Genomic DNA, 21,819 nt, shown 5'->3' with positions numbered 1-21,819 from the left:
GAATGGATTTCAATATCAGAGCTTTAGATCTCCAACTCCAGCAATGGGAAGAAATGATACCGGTAGCCCTAGATCTTCAAGCAGCTTCTTCAAGCACTCAAGCGTCGATAATCTATTTAACATGTCATGTCATAATCTCGCAAGATGTGGTACTCGATCAGCGAGTCACACGCCTTCACGTTCTCACAAAAAGAAGACTCGGAAAAGCTGTCCAGCCTCACCGGAAACCTCCTCATCGGATAGGAAAAGCTCTAACGACTCAGCCAGTACGACGCCTATCTCAAGAAGTACACCCATGTGCAAAAGCGGGCCTCTCTTGAAAAGCGAGAGCCGGAGGAGCACTACTATCATGTTTTCCAACTCCTCCGGGATGTTGAAACCCCCGGCTATTGAGAAGCAGCTCGAGTGCACCATGGAGGAGCTGTGTTTTGGATGCAGTAAGAAGATGAAGGTTATAAGGGTGATTGTCAAAGAAACCGGGTAGGTCACCATAGCATTATGAAAAGTATCATTAACTAACATGCGATGCAGTGCTGCTCTAAAATTAAAAATGTGACAAGCAATGTGATCCGCAAAATGTGATAAATGTAAACATGCGCATATAGGAGATACAATTGGATCAAAGGGGTTTATATCTTAATTATATATGATCTTGTCAAGTTATTGATATTTTTTCCTTATGGTAGGCAAATGGCTCAAGAGGAGGAACTGGTGACGATAAATGTGAAGCCGGGATGGAAGAAAGGAACGAAGATTACATTCGAAGGATTGGGAAATGAGAGACCTGGTGCATACCCAGCTGACGTAATTTTTGTGATCGCTGAGAAGAGGCACCCTTTGTTTGTAAGAGAAGGAGATGACCTAGAGTTGACAGTAGAAATCTCATTGATACACGCCCTTACAGGTTGCGCAATCTCTATTCCTCTTCTGGGTGGAGAAAATATGACATTGAAAATAGAAGATATCATCTACCCGGGCTACGAAAAGACCATTCCAGACCAAGGTATGCCAATCTCTAAGGGGGAAAGGAAGAGAGGAAATCTCAAAGTCACGTTCCTGGTTGAGTTCCCTACTTCTCTAACAAAGGAGCAAAGATCAGAAGTTATTAACATTTTAGATGACTCTTGATTGGAAGTGCCTCTGTAAAAAGATCATGGCACAATGTATAGAAGTATAGAACCCAATACCCCATTGTAAGAGATAGGTAGAAGCTCGAGGAGATAGTTTTCACCCAAAACAGAATAGATTGGGGTCCTGTATATTGCAGGGTAAATAACCCAATGTTTCTATACTAAAACGAGCGTTCAGGCTTTAGAGCTTTAAAAAGGAATACAACGGATGCCCAGATGGGACACAACTCCTAAACGAAACCAAAATACTGTACTGAAAACTTGTAAGATTTATCAACTTTGACATCTGAACCACAAGAGGACTTTCGATACAAACAAGCCCTCTTTTAAGCTTTGGACGATCTGAACAGAGCGCGGATTATGCCCAACAGACTCCCACCAACCAGAGCCTTCAGAAGATTGAGCTTCCCATTTGTGTAAGGAGGGTACCTCACAGAAGCATCTAAAGCATAACCTCGATAAACAACTGCTTTCTTATGGCTGAAGGCTTCAAAAGAGAATTTCCCATGGTATGCACCCATTCCACTTTCCCCAACTCCTCCAAATGGCAAGGTAGGAACCGCAAGCTGCACAATCAAATGCATATAAATTAGTTTCTACTATAGTTCTGAACAATGTATATACAAATAGAAATAGCAATGCCATATCCCGCAATGACACAAACATGTAGAACATGCATGGATGGTATTTAAAGAAGCTTGAGAGAGGATTATTACATGGATGGTAGTGTCATTGATAACCAAACCTCCTGCAGAGATATTCTTGACAAAGTGATCCTTCAGCTTCTGGTTGTTGGTAAACAAATATGCAGCAAGTGGCTTTGTTCCAGAATTTATCAAATCAAAGCTGTCTTCTATCTTCTCAACCTGTAGTGAACAATGGGAGCATATTCTATCAATGTTTACAGCCGGTTACAAAAGAAGTTCAATCATAAAAACATTTTTCTGTTTCAAAAGTTCCTATTTCTAAAGCATTGTAATAATTGTTCCAGAATATATAAGGTCCAAAGAAGTGGCTAAACTTTTAAGTGTACCCTCCTTCTAGTGATCATATGATAAGGTAGATATAAATATCATCCCAACAAGCAACATGCAGCACGTTAGATGCCCTGTTGCTAGTTCAGAATTCATAGCAAGTTCATTCTACTGTATTTTTTTTTTTTGTGCAGAGGATCATACAGAACAGGCTAAATCTATTTTCCATCAGTTGGGATATGCTTTTGATAATCGAATTCCAAAATACACATTCAGGAAAATCAGATACTTGTTCCTACCGTTACAATGGGAAGCAAGGGACCAAATATTTCCTCGTTCATGATCAAAGAGTCTTGTGGAACATCAAGTAAGATGGTCGGAGCTATCCTCCTGGTATGGAAAAAAAAACATAAGCATTAGCCACATGTAAGATACATAATCATGTCAAACAATGAGAGAGAGAGAGAGAGAGAGAGAGAGAGAGAGAGAGAGAGAGAGTATCTTACAAGTTGTTCACGTCTCTTTCACCTCCATGGATGACCTTATCAGAAACCTCATCCAACATCTTTGTCAAGCGAGCATAGTGATTAAAATTCACAACACGAGACAAGTCTTTTGATTGTAGGGGATTCTTCCCATAAAATTTATCCAATTCACTTTTCAAGGCATCTACCTGAGAAATGAGAATAAAGAATCGTTGAAGTTACACACAGATAATATTTCAAGTTCCAGATCTCTAATAGAGCATGTAGGTCAGTAGGTAACCTTACCAACTTAGAAGCAAACTCTTTTGTTGTTAGAATGTAATCAGGAGAAACGCAGGCCTGTCCATTATTACATCCCCACTTTCCTACAATTATCCGCCTACATGCGACCTAGCAAATTATGTAATAAATGTATATTAGACAGAAGTTGAAATTCACAAAACAATTATGAGGAAAGTAGAAAAAACAGATTACTGAGCTTATGCAAGAAACAGCATCTCCATACTTGTAAGTTTATGCCAGAATCAACAACAACAGGAGATTTTCCTCCAAGCTCCAAAAGAACAGGTGTAAGGTGCTTTACAGCACTAGCCATCACAATCCTTCCCACTCTTGAGTTGCCTACAATAGTAAAATTGTGGTTCAAACAACGTTTCATTTGAAGTACAATGCTACTGTTCAACTTATATTTCAAAAGAATAAACAAAATAAAAATTCATATGCGAATGTAGAAAATAATTTAAAACTGGAAGAAGGTAAATATAGATCTTAAGAAAGCAGGCACGGCCAAAGACAATTCAGGTATCCAACAAAAATAAAATGTGTGTTCCATCCAACAGAACATCAGCACTCTTATCTAACTCTGCACCGTCCTTTGACACTGGCTTTTCATTATCAGAAGAAAGGTGAAAATGCAACCCTAGAACGAAGAGGAGCACAAAAGCAGCCCTTCACTACATCATAAAAGGACCTTATGGTTATACATCTCGATAAGTAGCTTCTTTACAGAGCTCTCTGCTTTTGAGTTAAAGATTTCATTTTCCTTTCTTCCAATGCCATCTTTATGAATTATCATTATATCTCCATACAGAAGGAGAACCAACATGGAACATTGATCAACCAGTGGATCAAAATCTTTCAGTAATTAATAGGCTATAAAGTGAGGATGATAAGTACCTGTGTAACATATTTTGTCCCATTTTTGCTCCAATAGTGCAGATGTTTCAGCAACACCCCCCTCAACAACTCTCACAGAAGAGCTATCCATATACTCTCCCAGTAGTTTTGAAAGCAATGACGATGTAGCAGGAGCAAGTTCTGATGGTTTCAGAACCACAGCATTACCGGCTGCAATTGCTCCAACAACTGGATCAAGGGATAACACTGGAAAATACAGATGTCACGCTATCACTAATCTTTAGAAATAGAACTCTCAATGATAAAATACAACAACTGAAATCAACGTACAGAAAGGATAATTCCATGCTGAAATTATTAGTACAACACCAAGAGGCTCAGACACTATTTCAGCTGACGAAGGGAAAGTGGTCATTGAAGTTGCAACCTTCATTTAAAAATGTATAATATTACTTATCCGAAAAGGTTGAATGCAAATTGAAACTCAAAAGAAATGCCCAAGCCAATACAACTTGCCATATAAAACATAATTTGTGAACAATTTTACCTTCTCTGGCTTCATCCATGACTTCAGTTGTTTGATTGCCAATTTACATGCACTCTTCAGCATGCCTATCTAAACAACAAATGAAGCAGTCATATAACTGCTAATTTGATAACTGAGTGTGGTTTTTTCAAGAATTACATGTTGCATATGTAGGAACGCTAAAACAGAGATATATATATATATATATATATATATATAGAGAGAGAGAGAGAGAGAGAGAATCACACAAATATTCGTGTACAACAGGTTGTAAATGTCAGTAGTCATACATTCATAGAGAAACTGCTTGTTTATATGAACGGTATCCCATGCTTCTATGAACAAAATATCAACCGAGAAACTTGTTTAAAGTGATCATGAATTGTTCATAATTAGTAGGCTTAACAATAAGCTTCTACTCAATTCAGGTAAACTACCACATATGCAAAACACTGCAGTATATTTCGTGGAGTCAGATTTAATACTCCTATATTCCTGAAAACAAACATTTCATAATAATCCTGCATATTATAGCACAACCTGAATTACCAAAAAAATAATAATAATAATATATAGCACAACTTGTATGTCAATTTAGACTCAGCTCCCAAAAATCCTCTGAAACCACCTGGTTGTCAGTAACTAGTTCATTCTTCACTTTTCCGTGACACAAAGCGCCCCTTTTTATTCTTAACTATTCCCACAGAACTTAAATGAATCCCAAGTGTTAAATACAAATCTTCTTTTACAAATAGAAAGAAAAATAAATGCCTGCCTATCAAAAACAAGGCAGAAAGCTCAGAGACTTCACATCTGTCAAGTGTCAACTCAGTCTCAAGCCACAAAGGGTATAACTATCTTTAAATACTCCTGTGGTTCACCTACTTCTTAAACTCTTCCTGTGACCACTTAAATGAGCCTGGTACTTGACAAAACAAACAAACATACAGTAGCCAAAGCTCATAACTCCCTTTCTGTCAGACACCCAAAATATCGAATCGAAAGTGCAAATAAACCAGAACGAACATGAATCCATGGAATTAGTTATAATAAAAGAAGCGTCTCAAGTAGGTAGTTCAGGCTTCAGCTTTTCATACCCCACTTAGTTCTCCATTCTTCTTCTTTGGACCAAATTGCCGACAAGATCTTATTACCTAATTGCCTGAATCTACACCAATAGAGAAGATCTAAATTACCAAATAAAATTGACCTCACTTTGAAAATCCCTAATTTGCAGATTAAATAGTGATAGCGTCACGCATTTCATGCTTCAGCAACTAACAAGACCGAAAGCGTAATCATAACGAACAACGAATTTAAATACACAAAATCAAGAACTACGATACTGATAGTGAAGAGTCATAGATTATAAAATAGAGGAGTGGGATTCTGGAGAATTAGGGAAACCTCATAGACTAGGGACTCGAATTCCGGCTTGGAGAGGTCGGAGCTGAGAGCATCGACGATCTCGGCCTCGTGATCGGTGGCGAGCTTGAGGAGGCAGTTGAGCTGCGACACTCTCCACTCGTAGCTCCGGGTCTTGTAAGACGCGAAGCTCGCCCGGAGGTTCGCCACCAGCGCCGCCGCGGCTGCTCCGTCGAAAGCTACCTTCGCCGCCATTGGAAGAAGAAGAAGAAAGACGAGGAGAGGAAGAAGAAGAAGAAGAAGAAGGAAAGCCCGAAAGATTAGTGTGTGGGTTTTTGACTTATGTGTGAGAGAAAAGCAAAAATGGTGCGTGTATTTATGTGTATGAAATAATCAAGGTCTGAAAATCTGACTTGGGAAGAAAGCCAGAAAAAGCAAAGCAGGTTGTAGTGAGTGAGAAACTCGGACTCGTCCTGGGTCAAAGAACCGGGTCCGGATGGTACGGGTAAAAGGTTTGGATTCAACAATTAAATCTCCACTACTATAATGCCAAAAGTTTGTTACTGTGTTGTCATCTCTTCCTTAAATCAAATAACGTGACTAACATGTTAGCACAGCTTGTTAATTTTATTGACGTTGATGAATTTTGGTCAGATGAAGTTAAAATTGAATCCGTGCAGAGGTTTGTGTGTAGTAAACTAGCAATCTAGCATAAATTTTGTGTGAACAGTAATATGCGGATTTCAGTTTCGTTATTCTAAAATATATATATATATGGATAATTTCATTCATCTGTTTAATTTGTCACGTTTTCGTGATTTGATTACTTTTCAACGAAAAAATGAGCCGCCTAGACAGCTAATGTGCGAGCACGTTCAGTGTTCTATAATTTGTATAATGTATCACAACCGACACTAAATCACAATTTAATGGACATTGATTAGCGTGACCAAGAGAGACAAAGCCACAAAGTTTACAAGTCACAATGAAAATTCTTGGGAAATAATACTCTGGAAAAACTCAGATTTGCATGATTAGCGTGACCAAGAGAGACAAAGCCACAAAGTTTACAAGTCACAATGAAAATGCTTGGGAAAGAATACTATGGAAAAACTCAGATTTGCGTAACTTTGATGAAAACTCGAATATGCCAAGCAAGATCACAAGACAACCGGCATATGGTTATATTTCGTCATGAACAAAAAATGATGGAAAATTCTAATATATATTGATGCATGCTATAAATTCCATATCCGATGGTCGACGTTATTTTGTGAGTGAGATCATAAAAATAATATATATTATTAACCGTTTGACATAAAATGTATAACATGCATCGTATGTATAGTAGACAAACTCAAAAACAATAGCTATATGCATTTGAATCAAATAACGAAAACGACCCATATATTTTGAAATTGAAAATAAATGTTTTTAATAAGAGGAGACTTCAAGTGTTGCAATCAAACGTCATAACTGTACTGATGCTCTAACGCATAACAGAAATGATAGATCAGATCATAATTGCAAAATTTAGCCGAAGCGTGTTGAAATCAAAGAGTGAGTGTTAGGACACCACAGAACCAAGGAAAATCATCTTCTCTTATTGAAACAGAGCTGCCCTACCATCATCTAAGTGTCAAAATCAGATATATGAAGGTTTACCTTACTCTTAATAGCTAATTTATGAGAGATATCCCTCTTATAGCTAACACGTTATGTATGTCGAGAGAGATATCGATCTGTAATGTAGAATCATACAATGTTATATGAGTCGGAACTTATAACTTGCACGTTTAAACTGTTGGAGAGGAGAGATCCCACATCTAAGAAGTGACAAAGAAAATAAAGCTTATAAGTTGGTGGATAATAACCAATTGTACCGAGGCCTTTTGTGATTAAAACCCAACACCTGTGAGGTGGCTAAATTGGGACAATATCGGTACAGTTGGTCCACGGGCCACGCTTGTCGCTGTTTAACATGGTATCAGAGCGGGTCCCTCTCCAGTCGCGTCTCCAATCTTTCGTGGGCCCGAGTTGGGTGCCACTTTGTTATGCCATCGGAGGATTTCCGATTGGATGACCACTAAGTGTCGTTGGTTACTGGATCTTAGTTTCTTTCATCCCAGTATGTGGGATGTTAATCTGTCACGTGCAGACCTAAAAAATTAGGTTGCACGTGAGGGGGCGTGTTGGAGAGGAGAGATCTCACATCTAAGAAGTGACAAAGAAAATAAAGCTTATAAGTGGGTGGATAATAACCAATTGTACCGAGGCCTTTTGTGATTAAAACCCAACACCTGTGAGGTGGCTAAGTTGAGACAATATCGGTACAGTTGGTCCACGAGCCACGCTTGTCGCTGTTTAACATAAACAAGTGAGGTCATGCAGAACTAGAACCAACCATTGTGAGTTGCCAGATTGAGCAAAGTGGCGAAAACTAGCGCAACAAGATTGCACTTTCATTCAATTATTATGCATGTCTTATATATCAGTGTTGGGATTTCTATATGCCAATAATGCCATCATCATTCTGGAAATATTTCTTATCAGCTTAGATTTCTGGGATCACACTTTGAATATGTAGGGACTTTAAAGTTTTTTTTTATGAGTGCACATTACAGTTTCCCATCATGTTTAGGAGAGAGGAAAAACATCACTCACCTTTCTAATCGAGTTTCTACTATACTACGATTTTGATTAGTATGTTGATTTTGCACAGATTGTTTCTCTTGAGCTTCAAACTTAGGGGTTTTTTTTTTCCTTTTTCCGGATACTTATCACCAAGGCTTTTGTTGTTTTCTCTAATTACTACTGGTTTTCATTTTGTAGTCGAAAATCAATATCTATTACCTCTAGATTTTAGAGGTAGACTCTAAAACTATATGCCGAATTAGTTCCACGTACTAACATGATAACATTCCATATATTTTGTGTAATGGTTACTGACTTACTCATTTACTTGCACAACAAAAATTGATAACCTCAAACGACGTCGTCCGAGGATACAACTACTTTAACAGGATTGAACCGGGTTCATGTTCGCACAGAACCTGACCCGTCCAGCGAAACAGAATCTTATAAGTCACATGATCAATAATAATCCAAAGCACAAACAGCCAACGGATGAAATAACAAACATAAAACTTGATAAGAAAAAAAAAAGAAGAAGAAAAGAGAGATAAGGAGCTAGAGATCGAGTTTCCAACCTCTTGAACGAAGGATTCGAATTCCGGTTTGGACAGGTCGGACCGGAGAGCCTCAACGATTTCTTGTTCATGAAACTCGGTGATCTTCTCTAGCTTCTGCAACTGCGACACTCTCCACTCGTAGCTCGTCGTCTTCCCAGACCTATAACTCCCCCTGAGCTCCTCCACCATCGACGCCGCCGCTCCCGAATCGAACACTACCCTCTGCACCTCCGTCGTCGCCATTTCTAGAGCCAACGATTCCAAACAAGCAAAGGGCTAGCTAGCTTTGAGGAATATATGAATGATATCGAATAGTACGACGTACCCGCGAGGCTATACGGGAAACATATATAAGAGAAGTTACCCGCAAGCGATACGAAAGAGGAGATCGGGTTTGCTCTCTGTCTCGTGCGTTTGCTTGAAGATTAGGTGGGGGTGACGTAGTGGGGTAGAGTTGCGAGTGCTGGACACGTTTAGTGGTTTTTATAATGGCCTCACGGCTTAAGATGCTAATTGGTTTGGTTTCTTCTTTTTTTCTGTAGGATGAAATTACTGTGTAAACCCTAGTGAAGCTCATCGTTTTCTTCTTGTTTTGTTTGAAGGAGGCCGGAGACGAAAGGCTGAAGTGTTTGAGTGAGAGAGAGAGAGTTAAACAGAATGATTCTCCATCTCGGAAGAGAATCAGGAAATGATAAGATGTCACCGGAATGGTCCTTGCGGGCAATCTTGATCGGAAAGGATTAAAACATTTGAATAGTAAATTTGAGTTTGTTCAAGTACCATAGTCGATTCAATTATTGATCCTTTGAAGACTGTTGCATTATTTGGACTAGTCTTATCAAATAATTCTCATGCATGCATGACAACTTATACTTATACTAATCAATTGTGTACGTGTCTAGTTTTAATCCATTATTGAAGTCACCCCCCCCCCCTAAGTTAATTGGTTGGCCCAACTTCGTAGTCAACACCCACTTGGGTTTAGACCTTTGAAATTAGTGAATAACCTAGGGTTAGAGATTAGGTTAACGACTTGGTTGATTAACTTACAAAACGGAAAACCTGTATTCAACTTCAACTAGAAAAATTATATGTGTACCTGATACATAGTTTACGTGGCGTACTATTTAATGTTATTGGTCTATTTTTTATTGTGTTTGTTTATGATTTGTTACTCATATTTAAATAATTTTTTTATCATTTCACTACGTGCATATTTACTATATCATAGAGTAACTTAATTAGTTAAGTACGACATATGATAGTGACGTGGTCTGGATACACAAAATAATTACTCAAATTATTGATTCAATCCGGAAGCATATACACTACGTACCCTCTACTGATTTCCCAGCTTTTTTTTTAAATTAAAATGGCAACACATTACGCATAATCGCATATACAGTTATAAACTTAGAGCTAACCTAACGCCCTATCTAACCTGTCCAACAAACTCGATGCATGAATATATTGCATGGGTGAATCCGTGAATGGTGATCGATTAGTATGAATTGATACCTAACCGTACCTTAAATCATTTAAACCACGCTTGCAACTTTGGAAACTATATTACTGAAGTGTTATATACGGTACCTAGCTAGCTAGCAATATCAGTTGGACTGTTGATCGAGTAGCTGAAAATAATGGGACTGATCATTCATTAGTCCTTGATTAGTCCTCACAAAGTGATCTTTCAGCTTCTTCTTGCTGGTAAACAAATATGCAGCAAGAGGCTCATCTCTTATATATCACACAAAAACTGTCTTCCACCTAGCTAGGGGATATTTTTTGGTACTGCATACAGTGGCGTAGCCAAGAATCACACTTAGGAGGGTCAAATTTTATTATGAATAAACCAAAATCATTTCCCCGTACTTATTCTCGAGAATGAGACGATAACAAGAAAAAAAAAACAAATAACACTAGCTTTTGTTAATAACATTATTGTACAAGAGACCATCAAATAATCTTAAGGAATGTCTGGAATGTAAATATCATAACGAATATATTGTTTCCATTTAGATTAAATAACATTTAAAAAATATATTAATATGGCAAGAAACCTTCGAAATGATTTATATTGATTGAATTAGGCATTTTAGTGGTATAGATTTGTATTTCATTTCATTAATGTCATAAATATTTAAATCTAATTGAGTATTTTTCAAAACTTATAATGGGCAATTTATAAATCATTTCATTAACATTCAATAGAATTTAAGGCAAATTAAACATTTTAGAAATTGAGATGGGTCAATTGATCCTTCTCGCCCCTAGCTGGCTACGCCCATGACTACATACCTCCCACTTTATATGTGGCAGCATATGTGACAGATCAATATCCAAATCTGTCAAAAAGTTGCTTTCATATGACGCGTAATTAGCACCTCATCAGTTGTCACACAACATGAGATAAATGCGGTACTAAAAAAACAATGTTAGATAATCGTGCACTACTAGCTAAGATATGGTTAGTACATACTCAAATTCAATGACCAACTTATGTACATATAAAAGAACTAATGTACTGATAAACGAAGTCTGTATTCATTTTCAATCTGCTTCTGCAATGATCTACTCCACCCACAAAACATCAAAATGGAGATGGATGTTGCTATAACGTACACTTTGTCTCCCTTAACCATCAAGAGTATAAAGATTTGAATCCGGATATGAATCTATGCGTGTTGGCCACACATGTAAACTCTTACGATCTTACCAACTCGAACACCTGCTTGAATTTATGATCCAAGTAGAATTCAATCCTGTATTCATTCCTACTATCAGCTAATAGTATGATGACGATCGACATGTTCAATATTTTCCTCTCCTTGGCTCTTGAAGGTGGGATAGGGACAAAAGCAAACAAAAACAAACCAATTGGGCCATCTGTTCCGTCCCAATATCAGCCCATCCAAAACAAAAGGAGACGCCCGCAGCAAATCGTGTGATCCACAATGCCACACTATCACGCTCCTCTCTCTCCATCACTCCCAACAACTCCTACACTCTCCCGCTCTCCCACTTCTTCACCAACTCCACCCATGGCCTCCGTCGCTCTTTGCGGCGCCGCCGCCACTTCCTCCCGCTGCATCATCCCCTCCTCCAGAGCCTCCCTCTCCCTGTCTCGCTCCTCTCCTTCCTCTATCAAATGCAAAGGCCTCGGCTCTTCTCCGCTCATCTCTCACCTCTTCCTCGGCCGCAAAGCCTCGCCGGTGGCCTGCTCCTCCAGCCGCGGATTCGCCGCCGCCGCCCCGAAATGCGCGGCTTCCGATCCCGAGCAGCTCAAGCTCGCGAGAGAGGACATCAGGGAACTCCTCAGGACTAAGTTCTGCCATCCGATTCTGGTAAGTAATCGACTTTTTGTTACAGATTTTTTTTTACTGCGGTGATGGCGATCGTGGTGAAAGGTTGAGATTGAGGGAGTGGTTTTTACTGTTGGCAGGTTCGGCTGGGATGGCACGATTCTGGAACATACAACAAGAACATTGAGGAGTGGCCGCAGAGAGGCGGAGCTAATGGGAGCTTGAGGTTTGAGGTCGAGCTTAAGCACGCGGCTAATGCAGGTGATTAGTTATAGCTGATTTGGATTAAAATTGAAATTAAGCATTTGAAATGTTGGTTGATGATGATTAATATGATAATGGCATTTTAGGTCTTGTGAATGCTTTGAAGCTTATTCAGCCTATCAAAGACAAGTACTCCAGTGTGACATACGCCGACTTGTTCCAATTGGCTAGCGCTAGCGCTGTGGAGGTTTGTCTTGCTCTCTCTTTGCATAATGTCAATTGAATGTGGAAGTTTTTGAGAGTTTATAAATTTCTTAATGTGGCTCTATTTGATTGGGTTTCTCAGGAGGCTGGGGGCCCAAAGATTCCCATGAAGTACGGAAGAGTTGATGTTACAGCACCAGAGCAGTGCCCAGAAGAAGGAAGGCTTCCGGGTTAGTAAGATATGTGTTGTGTTAATGTGGAAATCCTGCAACTTATAAATGCATTATCTAGGAAAACATGGAATTCCTAATTAGTTGGTGCTCTGTTTTCTGAATTCATTCTTTGAAATATCTATATGGTGTTTGTTTAGATGCGGGCCCATCTTCACCCGCTGATCATCTGCGTGAGGTTTTCTACAGGATGGGATTAAATGACAAGGTGACTTTAAGTTTAGTTTACATATTTTTGGCTCATCATAATGTGCATGTGCTTATGAAGCTGTTTGACGTGTAGGAAATAGTTGCATTATCAGGGGCACACACTCTGGGTAGGTCCAGACCTGAACGCAGTGGTTGGGGCAAGCCAGAGACAAAGTACACGGTATGGAATAAGCATTACATATCATGTTCATATATGAATAACATAAGTGTTGCTTAGGTTGGACCTTTTCCATTCAAATGGTTTGTTTGAGGTTGTGGGATTATAGTAACAGCCAGATTATGTGCTTGTAGAATTGGTAAATATGTGCATACGACTGTATATTGGTTCTTTAGCCATGTATTTGAATAACCCTTCTTTAGTTTTTGAAATAGTATGGAGAGATTGTTTCCTAGGTGAAATTATCTCCCTACTTATGCTGAGTTGGTGATAATCTACTTAGAACATGAATTAGGTTGGCCATATGTTAGAGATATTTCTTAGTAGCAGCAGCTATGATGAACATACTAATAATAAGAACAATAATTTCGATTCTTTAACCAGCAAGTTAACTATCACTATTTTGCATAACAGAAAGATGGGCCAGGCGCACCAGGAGGACAATCTTGGACAGCACAATGGTTGAAATTTGATAATTCATACTTCAAGGTTTGAAATTGAATATACACTTAATTTTTGACACTGCTCCCAACAGGAGGTTATATGGAGATGCGGGCTGATTACTGGTTTTTCTTATTTTTATTGTTGTTGTTCTGTACAGGATATCAAGGAAAAAAGGGATGAAGATCTACTAGTGTTGCCCACTGATGCTGCTCTTTTTGAAGACCCATCATTCAAGGTAAGACATAAATAGAAGTGGAAGGCATTTTAATTCTCAGATGTGATGACATGTAAGTTTAACATAATTTTCAGGTATTTGCTGAGAAATATGCTGAAGATCAAGAAGCCTTCTTCAAGGATTATGCTGAAGCTCATGCTAAACTCAGTGACATAGGAGCCAAGTTTGATCCTCCAGAGGTTTGCTAGCTTTCAGTCCTCTGTCACTATTGTTTTTTTATTTATAGGAATTAACTACGTGTACAGTTGTACAGCCAGTTTAATTACCACAACCCTACATCTAATTTATTGCTCAAGTGAGGGGAACCCAGTTCTCACATAGGTCTTTGTTGAAAAAATGGGAAAAAAAAGACACGATGATGTACAATATTTTTATTTGTTTCAATGTCGATTTGCTTGAGCAACATTTAGTTTCAAAATTATTGGATGATATGCATATAGTATTCTTTTTCTTCTACTGAAGTCCATTTTAGTATTCCTAAAATTTTTTTGTTTGTTTGTTTCCTTTTGGGTTGGCCTATATTGCTCTGTCCCCATTCAGTTAATGGCACCCAAAAATTCATTTGTTCACATATGTTAATGTTCATTTACATACAGTTTGCCTATTCACCTTAGACTGTTCTTGATTTGATGATTAGGGTATCGTGATTGATGATGGTGCACAACCTGTACCAGAAAAGTTTGTGGCAGCTAAATACTCATCCGGCAAGGTTGTAAACATGGAACTCTAACCTCCTTATTTCTTTGGTCAATGATTATAAATTGAGCATCTAAGACAATTTTGGTGGGTTTTTTTTTTTGGTGTACAAATTTTTCATGGTTTTTAATATTTATGGTTTTCTGCAGGACTAAAAAAAAAAGAGTCATGTTTTGTTGTGGCATCTCTTTTAATAATACAAGATGAAGCTATTTCATTTCCTGTCAAACTCACATGTAATAGTTGGAAGTCTTAAATGAAGGAGAAAGGAATAAAAATTCAATAGTATTACCTATGTGAATTGCAGAGAGAGCTTTCAGACTCTATGAAGGAGAAGATCCGGGCGGAGTATCAAGCTATTGGTGGAAGCCCAGATAAGCCTCTACAGACAAACTATTTTCTAAATATTATTATTGTGATTTCTGTTTTGGCAATTTTGACATCACTCTTTGGGAACTAAGTTTTGGATTTCTGTTTCTTACAAATTGAAATTGAATTGCAATGTTAGCTTACACTTCATACTGATATAAATAGAAGTGATCCCAAAGGTTACATGAGGTTGATCTTTTTTGCTTAAATTAGTACGCCAAATATTCTTTGTTGTTTGAAACTTATACTTTACACTGTCGATCTGTGAAAAAGTAGATAACTGCCATACCACACTTCTTTGGTTACAGCAGAGAAAGTTAAGCTATCTCAGAATTACACTCGTTATAAAACTCATGTTCTGGTGGGTTGATGGCAAAACAAAAGAATGTTGATGGAAATTTTTTAAGGTTATATGACACAAATATCACCCAAAGTGAATAGAGTATAATTGGCTGATTTGAGTCATTGTGGTTTCTGCATTGATTTCAACATAAGCTGCTCCTGTATTCTACTGTGCAGCAAGGAAATCTATTTGATATTCTGAATCTAGTAGTGGGCATATATGACATCTTTTACCAGCAATGTAACATAAACGCGTAGTGATGGCTATGATTCATTGACATTAATATCTGATTAGTCACTTTATACAGTTACCGAATATATAGAGTTAATTTTGTTGGATGATGAGTTTTAAATTATCCTGTAATAGATTGATAGCCAATTGATCCAGCTGCAACATACCGTCAGTAGATGACTAATATTTACGTTCTTTTGTTGCTTCCTGGTCGATGACATGATGCCCTCTGCTATTGGGAAGTTGTGCTTCAGGATTTGGCAAGTAAGATTGACATTCACGCGGTGCTTTTCCTAATGCATCTAAGTGATCTAACTTAAAGTTCACTCCCATTTCTCCAACTTGATCATAAAAGGCAAGAAAATCATGTGTAATCCTACTAAATGTGTATATTTCCGTTTTTAGGATAGAACAATCTACTGGGGTAGATATTCTGTCTTAGAGAACAAGACCTTGACTCCTACATAATAGAGTTCTGTGTATCTAAATTTGGATTCTGCGACTTATCATGGCGGTGGCGACAATGTGAGCGACTTCGCTTGGACCTGTATTTGAAGAACTTTGCAATCAAGTCAGCCAATCGATGGATGAGAATAGCAAGTTCAAAACGCTCTTGGGCTACTTGCTGTGCACGCTCAACTCCATGAAAGAACGAATCATCCCGCCTTTACAAGAAGACCTACATTCAGCCAACCCAACTTCCGCAGATGCAAAAATTGAATATTTGATGATAACAGTGTAGAAGGGCATAAAGCTAATAACTGGGAAGTTCTCCAAGCTCCGACGTTGGGACCTTTATTTCTGCATGGATGATTACGCCCTCGAACTTCTTGATTTGGATAGTCGTTTCAGATGTCTGTTGGAGATGTCGTCGGTGAGGGAATTAAGTGATGTGAAAGGACTGAATGATATCATAGGCCATATGCAATACCCGATGAGCTCCGAAGTATACACCTTTTTGAATGAAAAGGTTCAGAGAATCGTAGATAGTTTTGAAAAGGCATGCCAGCCAGAAACTATGCGGCCGGAGGAGCGAAAACACCGGTTCATGAAGTGTGGACCAACGAGAAAACACCATCGATGTTTTACTTGCTTCTCCGTGATATTTTTGCCAGACTCATATAGTCATATTGTTGAAACCCTTTATGGAACAGAAGGCAGAAGCATTTGATGGCGCAGATGAGGAACTAAGAAAGAGCTCCGGGTTTGGTGTGTGGGGTGGCTACAATAAGAGAAAGTATGAGTGCATCAACAACCTACTCGGACTGGATCAATCTCTTGAAAAACTATTATGTATAACGAGATGGGAGGTGGCAAGGAAAGTAAGGGATGACTTGCTTCTCCGAAAAACATGAATACGGCTTCCGATGAATTCAAAAGCAGTTACCAGGCGCAGAATCAACTGAGGGAGCTGATGAAAAAGAATGCAAGGAAGGTCTTGGCTTTTATAGATGTGATGGTGACGGCTATGGATGAATTCAGATGCAGTGATGTGGTGCAGAATCAAACTAGTCAGGTGGTTTTGTTTCGTACATGTTCTTTGTTTGCTTGATTATAATGATTTGATCAAACTTTTGAGTTTGAGATTTGGCTTGAATATTTAATTACCCTGATTGCACCCAAAATGGTGTAACAGTAGACCTCGTTGAGCTTTTAGATGATTTAATTAGTAGTGAGATGCGTCTTCTATTCGATTCTGGTTGCAGAAGTTAGCATCAGCAGCCCTAGTCCTAAACTCCTAATCCATTCATCCTAGTTAGTATAGATTAGCTGGAAAACTAAAAGTTTAAGACGATGCATGATCTCTAAGAAGTATTAATTAACATACCTACTAATAGTCTAGCTTTTGAGAAGTACAAAGCATTCTAGTTCATATACGTTTGGTACTGTAGAGTACTTAAATAATTTGAATCTACTTGCGAATATATTGCATTTGCATACTCCAATACTGTAAGAAAGGTATTCATCATAAATAGAATAAGTGGTGTTGTATTCCTAACACTACCGACCGTCATCAAACAAGTGTCAATAACAGATTAAAAGAACACACCATGAACAGTTACTTTGACATAAAATACTATAAGTTGTATGGTACTGTTGTAATCTTGGCATCACATGCTCTATCATAATATTTTTCAAATGTTAGGTCTTAAAAACACAGATTTTTGGCACCATTAATTCTAATTTAATTTTTAATGTGATTAAAACATCTATAATTTAACTTTGAATATGATAGTCTCGTAAAATTGAGTCATATTCCTGGATTCAAGAATCGCTACTATAATTTTTCTCATGTATCAGGCCTTAGAAAGTTGAAACGTTAATCAAGTGTCAATAGAGACAAAAAGTTGATATCATTTTTCTGTCTCAATTGACTCTTTCATAAATTTTGGTGTGTATATGACAAATAAAGTGTCATAAGATATGATCGCCTCATATATAAGATGTCGTCGTATTCCTAACAATAAAAAATGCTATTGTACCCTTTTTTTTCATGGGTTGTGCTTTAGAAAGACTAAAACTTGAACAAGTGTTAATAACGACAAAAAGAACACACCATAAAACTATTACTTGTTTCAGGATGAAATAATTGTGTATTATTGAATGATATGGGGGCCTATATATAGGCATTACAAAACCACAATCCCATAGGATTCGGAGTCCTAATCTATTACGGAGATGCTAATCTATCTCCTAACAGGAAACTTATTAGGCTAAGACACACACAAGGGTAGAATAGTAATTCTCCCGGAACACTCCCCCTTGTGTCGCATGCCTAGGTTGCATGGTGCACACATCGTTGCCTCGGTAAAAACCTTGTCAAGCAAAATAAAAACCTCTTGGGTAAAAACAAAAGCTTGATCGAAGGGAAAAAGAGTACAACGCACCGTCTACATTTGATAGCATCATGTGAGGTAGACTCCCCCTGAAGTCTACGAAACAACTCCCCTTGATTAGTGTCATAATCATGGAGTACAAAGAACAATGTATACAACGTTCATTACATGCTTCTCAAACGTAGTCTTGGGCTAATGATTAATCATTAATCTAGCCACACATCCTTAGATCATACATGCTATACTTAGCCAAACTTAGATCTTAGGAAACAAGATTGCATAACAACTCAAAACGAGAGTTTGAAATGAAAATCAGATTCTCGGATAGAATGACATTCACTCACTTAAACGGCCATAACTTCTTCGTCAAAATAGGTATCAGCGAATCGTAAAATGTTCTGAAAAGTAGACACCCGTGGCTTTCCAGTGACATAAGGTTCACAACCTCATCCGATCGGAGCAGTTCACAATGCTCTGTCGAAGTTGACTGACTTGCAAATTTCCGGACAGGACTGTCCTACTTTGCTAAAACGGCCATAACTCACTCAATATGATAGCTATGAACGAAAGGTTAGTGTCCCTGGAAAGTAGACACATAGACCTTTCCAACGGTACCAATTTCACCATATTTCATCGAGCGAGCTGTCCTGTAGGTCTCGTTGAAGTTGACCTACGAAACTAGACAGATTCTGATTTGTCACATTTAATGTGTCTTTCGCAAAAAGAATGGGGGAATGGACCAATGAAGGACTGATTTTGGTCCAAGACGAAACCGTATGCATCGTCTACGCTACCAGTGTCGACTTCTACACCAAGGCGTACGTTGATGTTGCTGAAGCTGCTGACGGCGTTGGTGTGGATAGGATTTGTGTTGGTTCACTAAGTGTAGAACTAAACCCATGTCAAAGAAGCAATGCAAGTCCAATGACAATGCATAGGCGCATAGTTAATCACGTCATAATGAAAGCAATAGTGTCCCAACAACACTAGCATGCATGAATGTATAGCTCATTGAATCTCTTCATCATCTATACTTAGACGGAATAGAGAATCAAGAATTAGCTTCATATGAACACATATGGGTATGAGTTCTTGCAACCGATTGTACTACGTTCTCTCGAACATCGCAATCTAATTATATAAGCTCTCCGTGGTCTGGAGGCATTTAAAGTCCCTCGGGCACTCTCATATCTGCGTCAAGATCCCTTTACAGATATTCTATGACCACTATCATATGCTGCAAATCAGTTTTCATGGACACTACTACTGATCAAGTAGCGGAAAGCAATTATGTCCATAACGAGAGAATATAACTCATCGTACTCAATACTAGGATAATGAGACAATCTTTGCGCCATAAGTCCTGCGTATATCGCATGACTTCATCTTTCTCATTACACTTACGAACAACGACCAACATAACAAGTCTAGTTCAGCCTGTATTGATTCTTTCCACTTCGGTCAAGTTGCTCATCGTTGATGCTTTACAACGGAATAAGAGCATAAGCGAATACATCATCAATCATGGGAGATCAATACATTAAACACACGCGCGCGCTGTATACGATCAATTCGTGAGAGTTCTATTCTTCTCTAACATCAACAAAATGAGTCTGTAGCATCCCACATAACTTAGTTGATACACATGTTTAGAGAATATCTCTTGATGATGGGCGGAATACTTGTGCCTACGCACTTCGCTTCTTTCTGGTTTTGATTCCAGAGAATAATGGTCTCCCCCTCATCTAGGCAGGAGCCAAGACCGAAGCTATGACACTTACTAGTCCATCTTTGCATTTGCCTCCCTTGTTTTGTGGTGCAATGCCACGGGCGCCGACAACACCACAGCGTACGATGGTGCCATCGCCGGCTTCCTTCCCACTGTCAGGGATGGTGCCAACGGTGCTAGGACCAGGTCATATGAAATTCTCTCATATTCTGAGAGTCCCAACCTTACCGGCACATCACAGCATTTATGTGCGATCTCGTCACTTTCGCAATATCGGTAAAGTCATTGAGCATCGAATTTTTGACTTTCTGGAGGTCGATAATGCGTTGCACATTTGCTCACTTTGAGTCGTGCGGGATCTTAATGAGACATAGTGCCACACCACGTCAATTCCTGGCGTTAAAACCAGAATGGGAGCATTCCATATCTCCCCCTAACGACGGGAAGTATGTCTCATAAAAGTGACCGTCTGCTAATATCGCAGGATAGAGATCAACGGTTGTAGATTGAAAATAGCGGACAAGTGTTGGTGATTCATAAATCATAACCAACCAGAATACTTAATCGTTTCAAGTAGACCCATTGAGATAACTACAATAGAGGCACATAAACAACTTTAACCAAATAGGCGTTTAAGGAAAAGAACGTTGGGATCGTATCCAGTAATCATCTGGTACACACTAAACGCTTGGCAAGTTGTGGGTCTAAAACGAATAAGTGTCGCTGCATGCAACATCATTACATATCTCCATGCAAAAATCGGTAGGTTAGTACCCATAACCAAGTCCGAGCTCTGCTAGATCGTGCAGTGAATGAACATGAGGAATAATATGTTCAACGACGATCCCAGTAGATATGCAAAACGAAATCATCAAAGTCGTGGAGGTGAACTCTCCAACGGTATCCAATCAAATAGATTTGAGAGGATGGGAAGGGTGGTGAGCCCTTAGTATGATGATCATAGCTAAAAACTTTAGCGAATGCAGCGTTTCTTATGGAAAGCAAAGCGACGTGTGACCAACGCGTCGATGCTCTTAACCTATACCATAAAAATACCGAAAAATGTCCGTATTCGGTTGGATAGGGTCCACTAATGTCACCTTAAATACTTCGTAAGAATGGAATGTTCTCGGTTGGAGCCTTAGCAAATAAGGACTTCCTTGAAATCTAGCAAAAGAACAAGCTTTGCAAAATGAGCGATGGGCATCAGAGATTACCATGGAGGCATTAGAAAACACGGGAGGCATCACAAGCTCCTGTGAAGGAGGGGATGCCGCCACCGACGGCCTTAATGCCATGGAGCCGCCGAAATAGGCAGGCTCGGCCTCACCGTGCATGGCACGGATAGGCTCGGCCTCACCGTGTGGAGCATGGGTGAGGTGGTCCTCCAATCGCTTCGTGAACATGAAAAATAGATGATAATGTGAATTTGAAAGAACTCGAATCATCATATCTTGTTCAAAATGACCAAAAAACGATCACAAAACCGAGAAGACAGTAAAACCGAACCCATGATTCAAAGAATCTTGAGTTACATAAAGCTACTGCTGCAGGCAAGCAAAACTATGTCTGCAAGCTAATAAAGCTACTGTCGAAACTTGAAAAAGATATTGTCAATGAAATCTGACAGATTTATTCCTCTCCATTCTTAACACAAATATCAAGATGAAAATCCATCATTGGCATGTATGGCCTTTAAAACTTAGCAAGGCACGAAGATATACAACACAATCTCCGCACGAGCTCCGTAAAACAACTACCTGCGCCGTAGGACAGTGTGGGTGGTTACGCAATTAGCAAGACACTCGATTTCACGG

The 21,819-nt window shown here is 38.9% G+C and overlaps 3 protein-coding genes across 5 annotated transcripts; 2 read left to right on the top strand and 1 right to left on the bottom strand.

Annotated features, from left to right (window-relative positions):
* The first annotated feature begins 295 nt into the window (after window positions 1-295).
* On the top strand, window positions 296-1,128 carry LOC126784199 (uncharacterized). Its single transcript, XM_050509680.1, has 2 exons — window positions 296-480; window positions 687-1,128. The coding sequence occupies exons 1-2, from the start codon at window positions 296-298 to the stop codon at window positions 1,126-1,128; spliced, it is 627 nt and encodes a 208-aa protein (XP_050365637.1).
* Window positions 1,129-1,221: 93 nt separating this feature from the next.
* LOC126783566 (aldehyde dehydrogenase family 3 member H1-like) lies at window positions 1,222-9,186 on the bottom strand. Of its 2 annotated transcripts, none has more exons than XM_050509050.1 (10): window positions 8,827-9,186; window positions 4,274-4,342; window positions 4,057-4,153; window positions 3,766-3,972; window positions 3,095-3,210; window positions 2,875-2,979; window positions 2,611-2,777; window positions 2,404-2,494; window positions 1,847-1,996; window positions 1,222-1,696 (listed from the first exon to the last, which is right to left on the bottom strand). In XM_050509050.1, exons 1-10 carry the CDS (start codon window positions 9,049-9,051, stop codon window positions 1,457-1,459), a joined length of 1,467 nt encoding a protein of 488 aa, XP_050365007.1. In that variant the 5' UTR covers window positions 9,052-9,186; the 3' UTR covers window positions 1,222-1,456. The 2 variants fall into 2 exon arrangements, with proteins under 2 accessions (XP_050365007.1, XP_050365008.1); XM_050509051.1 differs by lacking the exon at window positions 8,827-9,186 and adding an exon at window positions 5,660-6,017.
* Window positions 9,187-11,765: 2,579 nt separating this feature from the next.
* LOC126783568 (probable L-ascorbate peroxidase 6, chloroplastic/mitochondrial) lies at window positions 11,766-15,050 on the top strand. 2 transcript variants are annotated; one of them, XM_050509055.1, is made up of 11 exons: window positions 11,766-12,155; window positions 12,254-12,374; window positions 12,464-12,564; window positions 12,664-12,751; window positions 12,892-12,959; window positions 13,035-13,121; window positions 13,533-13,607; window positions 13,720-13,797; window positions 13,872-13,976; window positions 14,435-14,506; window positions 14,801-15,050. In XM_050509055.1, the coding sequence occupies exons 1-11, from the start codon at window positions 11,766-11,768 to the stop codon at window positions 14,951-14,953; spliced, it is 1,338 nt and encodes a 445-aa protein (XP_050365012.1). In that variant the 3' UTR covers window positions 14,954-15,050. The 2 variants fall into 2 exon arrangements, with proteins under 2 accessions (XP_050365012.1, XP_050365014.1); XM_050509057.1 differs by having other exon boundaries at window positions 14,643-15,050.
* The last annotated feature ends 6,769 nt before the right edge of the window (window positions 15,051-21,819 follow it).

Source organism: Argentina anserina, chromosome 2 (genome assembly GCF_933775445.1).
Source record: "Argentina anserina chromosome 2, drPotAnse1.1, whole genome shotgun sequence".
Classification (NCBI taxonomy): Eukaryota; Viridiplantae; Streptophyta; class Magnoliopsida; order Rosales; family Rosaceae; genus Argentina; species Argentina anserina.
This window is presented reverse-complemented; position numbering and strand designations above follow the sequence as displayed.

Bases quoted from the DNA above. Each gene is read 5' to 3' on its own strand.
- LOC126784199 (XM_050509680.1), top strand. From the start codon at position 296: ATGTGCAAAAGCGGGCCTCTCTTGAAAAGCGAGAGCCGGAGGAGCACT. The intron at 481-686 runs GTAGGTCACCAT...TCCTTATGGTAG, and splicing joins GTGATTGTCAAAGAAACCGG to GCAAATGGCTCAAGAGGAGG.
- LOC126783566 (XM_050509050.1), bottom strand. From the start codon at position 9,051: ATGGCGACGACGGAGGTGCAGAGGGTAGTGTTCGATTCGGGAGCGGCG. The intron at 4,154-4,273 runs GTAAAATTGTTC...TTTTAAATGAAG, and splicing joins CATGGATGAAGCCAGAGAAG to GTTGCAACTTCAATGACCAC. The intron at 1,697-1,846 runs GTAATAATCCTC...TTGATTGTGCAG, and splicing joins TCAATGACACTACCATCCAT to CTTGCGGTTCCTACCTTGCC.
- LOC126783568 (XM_050509055.1), top strand. From the start codon at position 11,766: ATGCCACACTATCACGCTCCTCTCTCTCCATCACTCCCAACAACTCCT. The intron at 12,752-12,891 runs GTTAGTAAGATA...GTGTTTGTTTAG, and splicing joins AGAAGAAGGAAGGCTTCCGG to ATGCGGGCCCATCTTCACCC. The intron at 14,507-14,800 runs GTTGTAAACATG...TGTGAATTGCAG, and splicing joins CTAAATACTCATCCGGCAAG to AGAGAGCTTTCAGACTCTAT.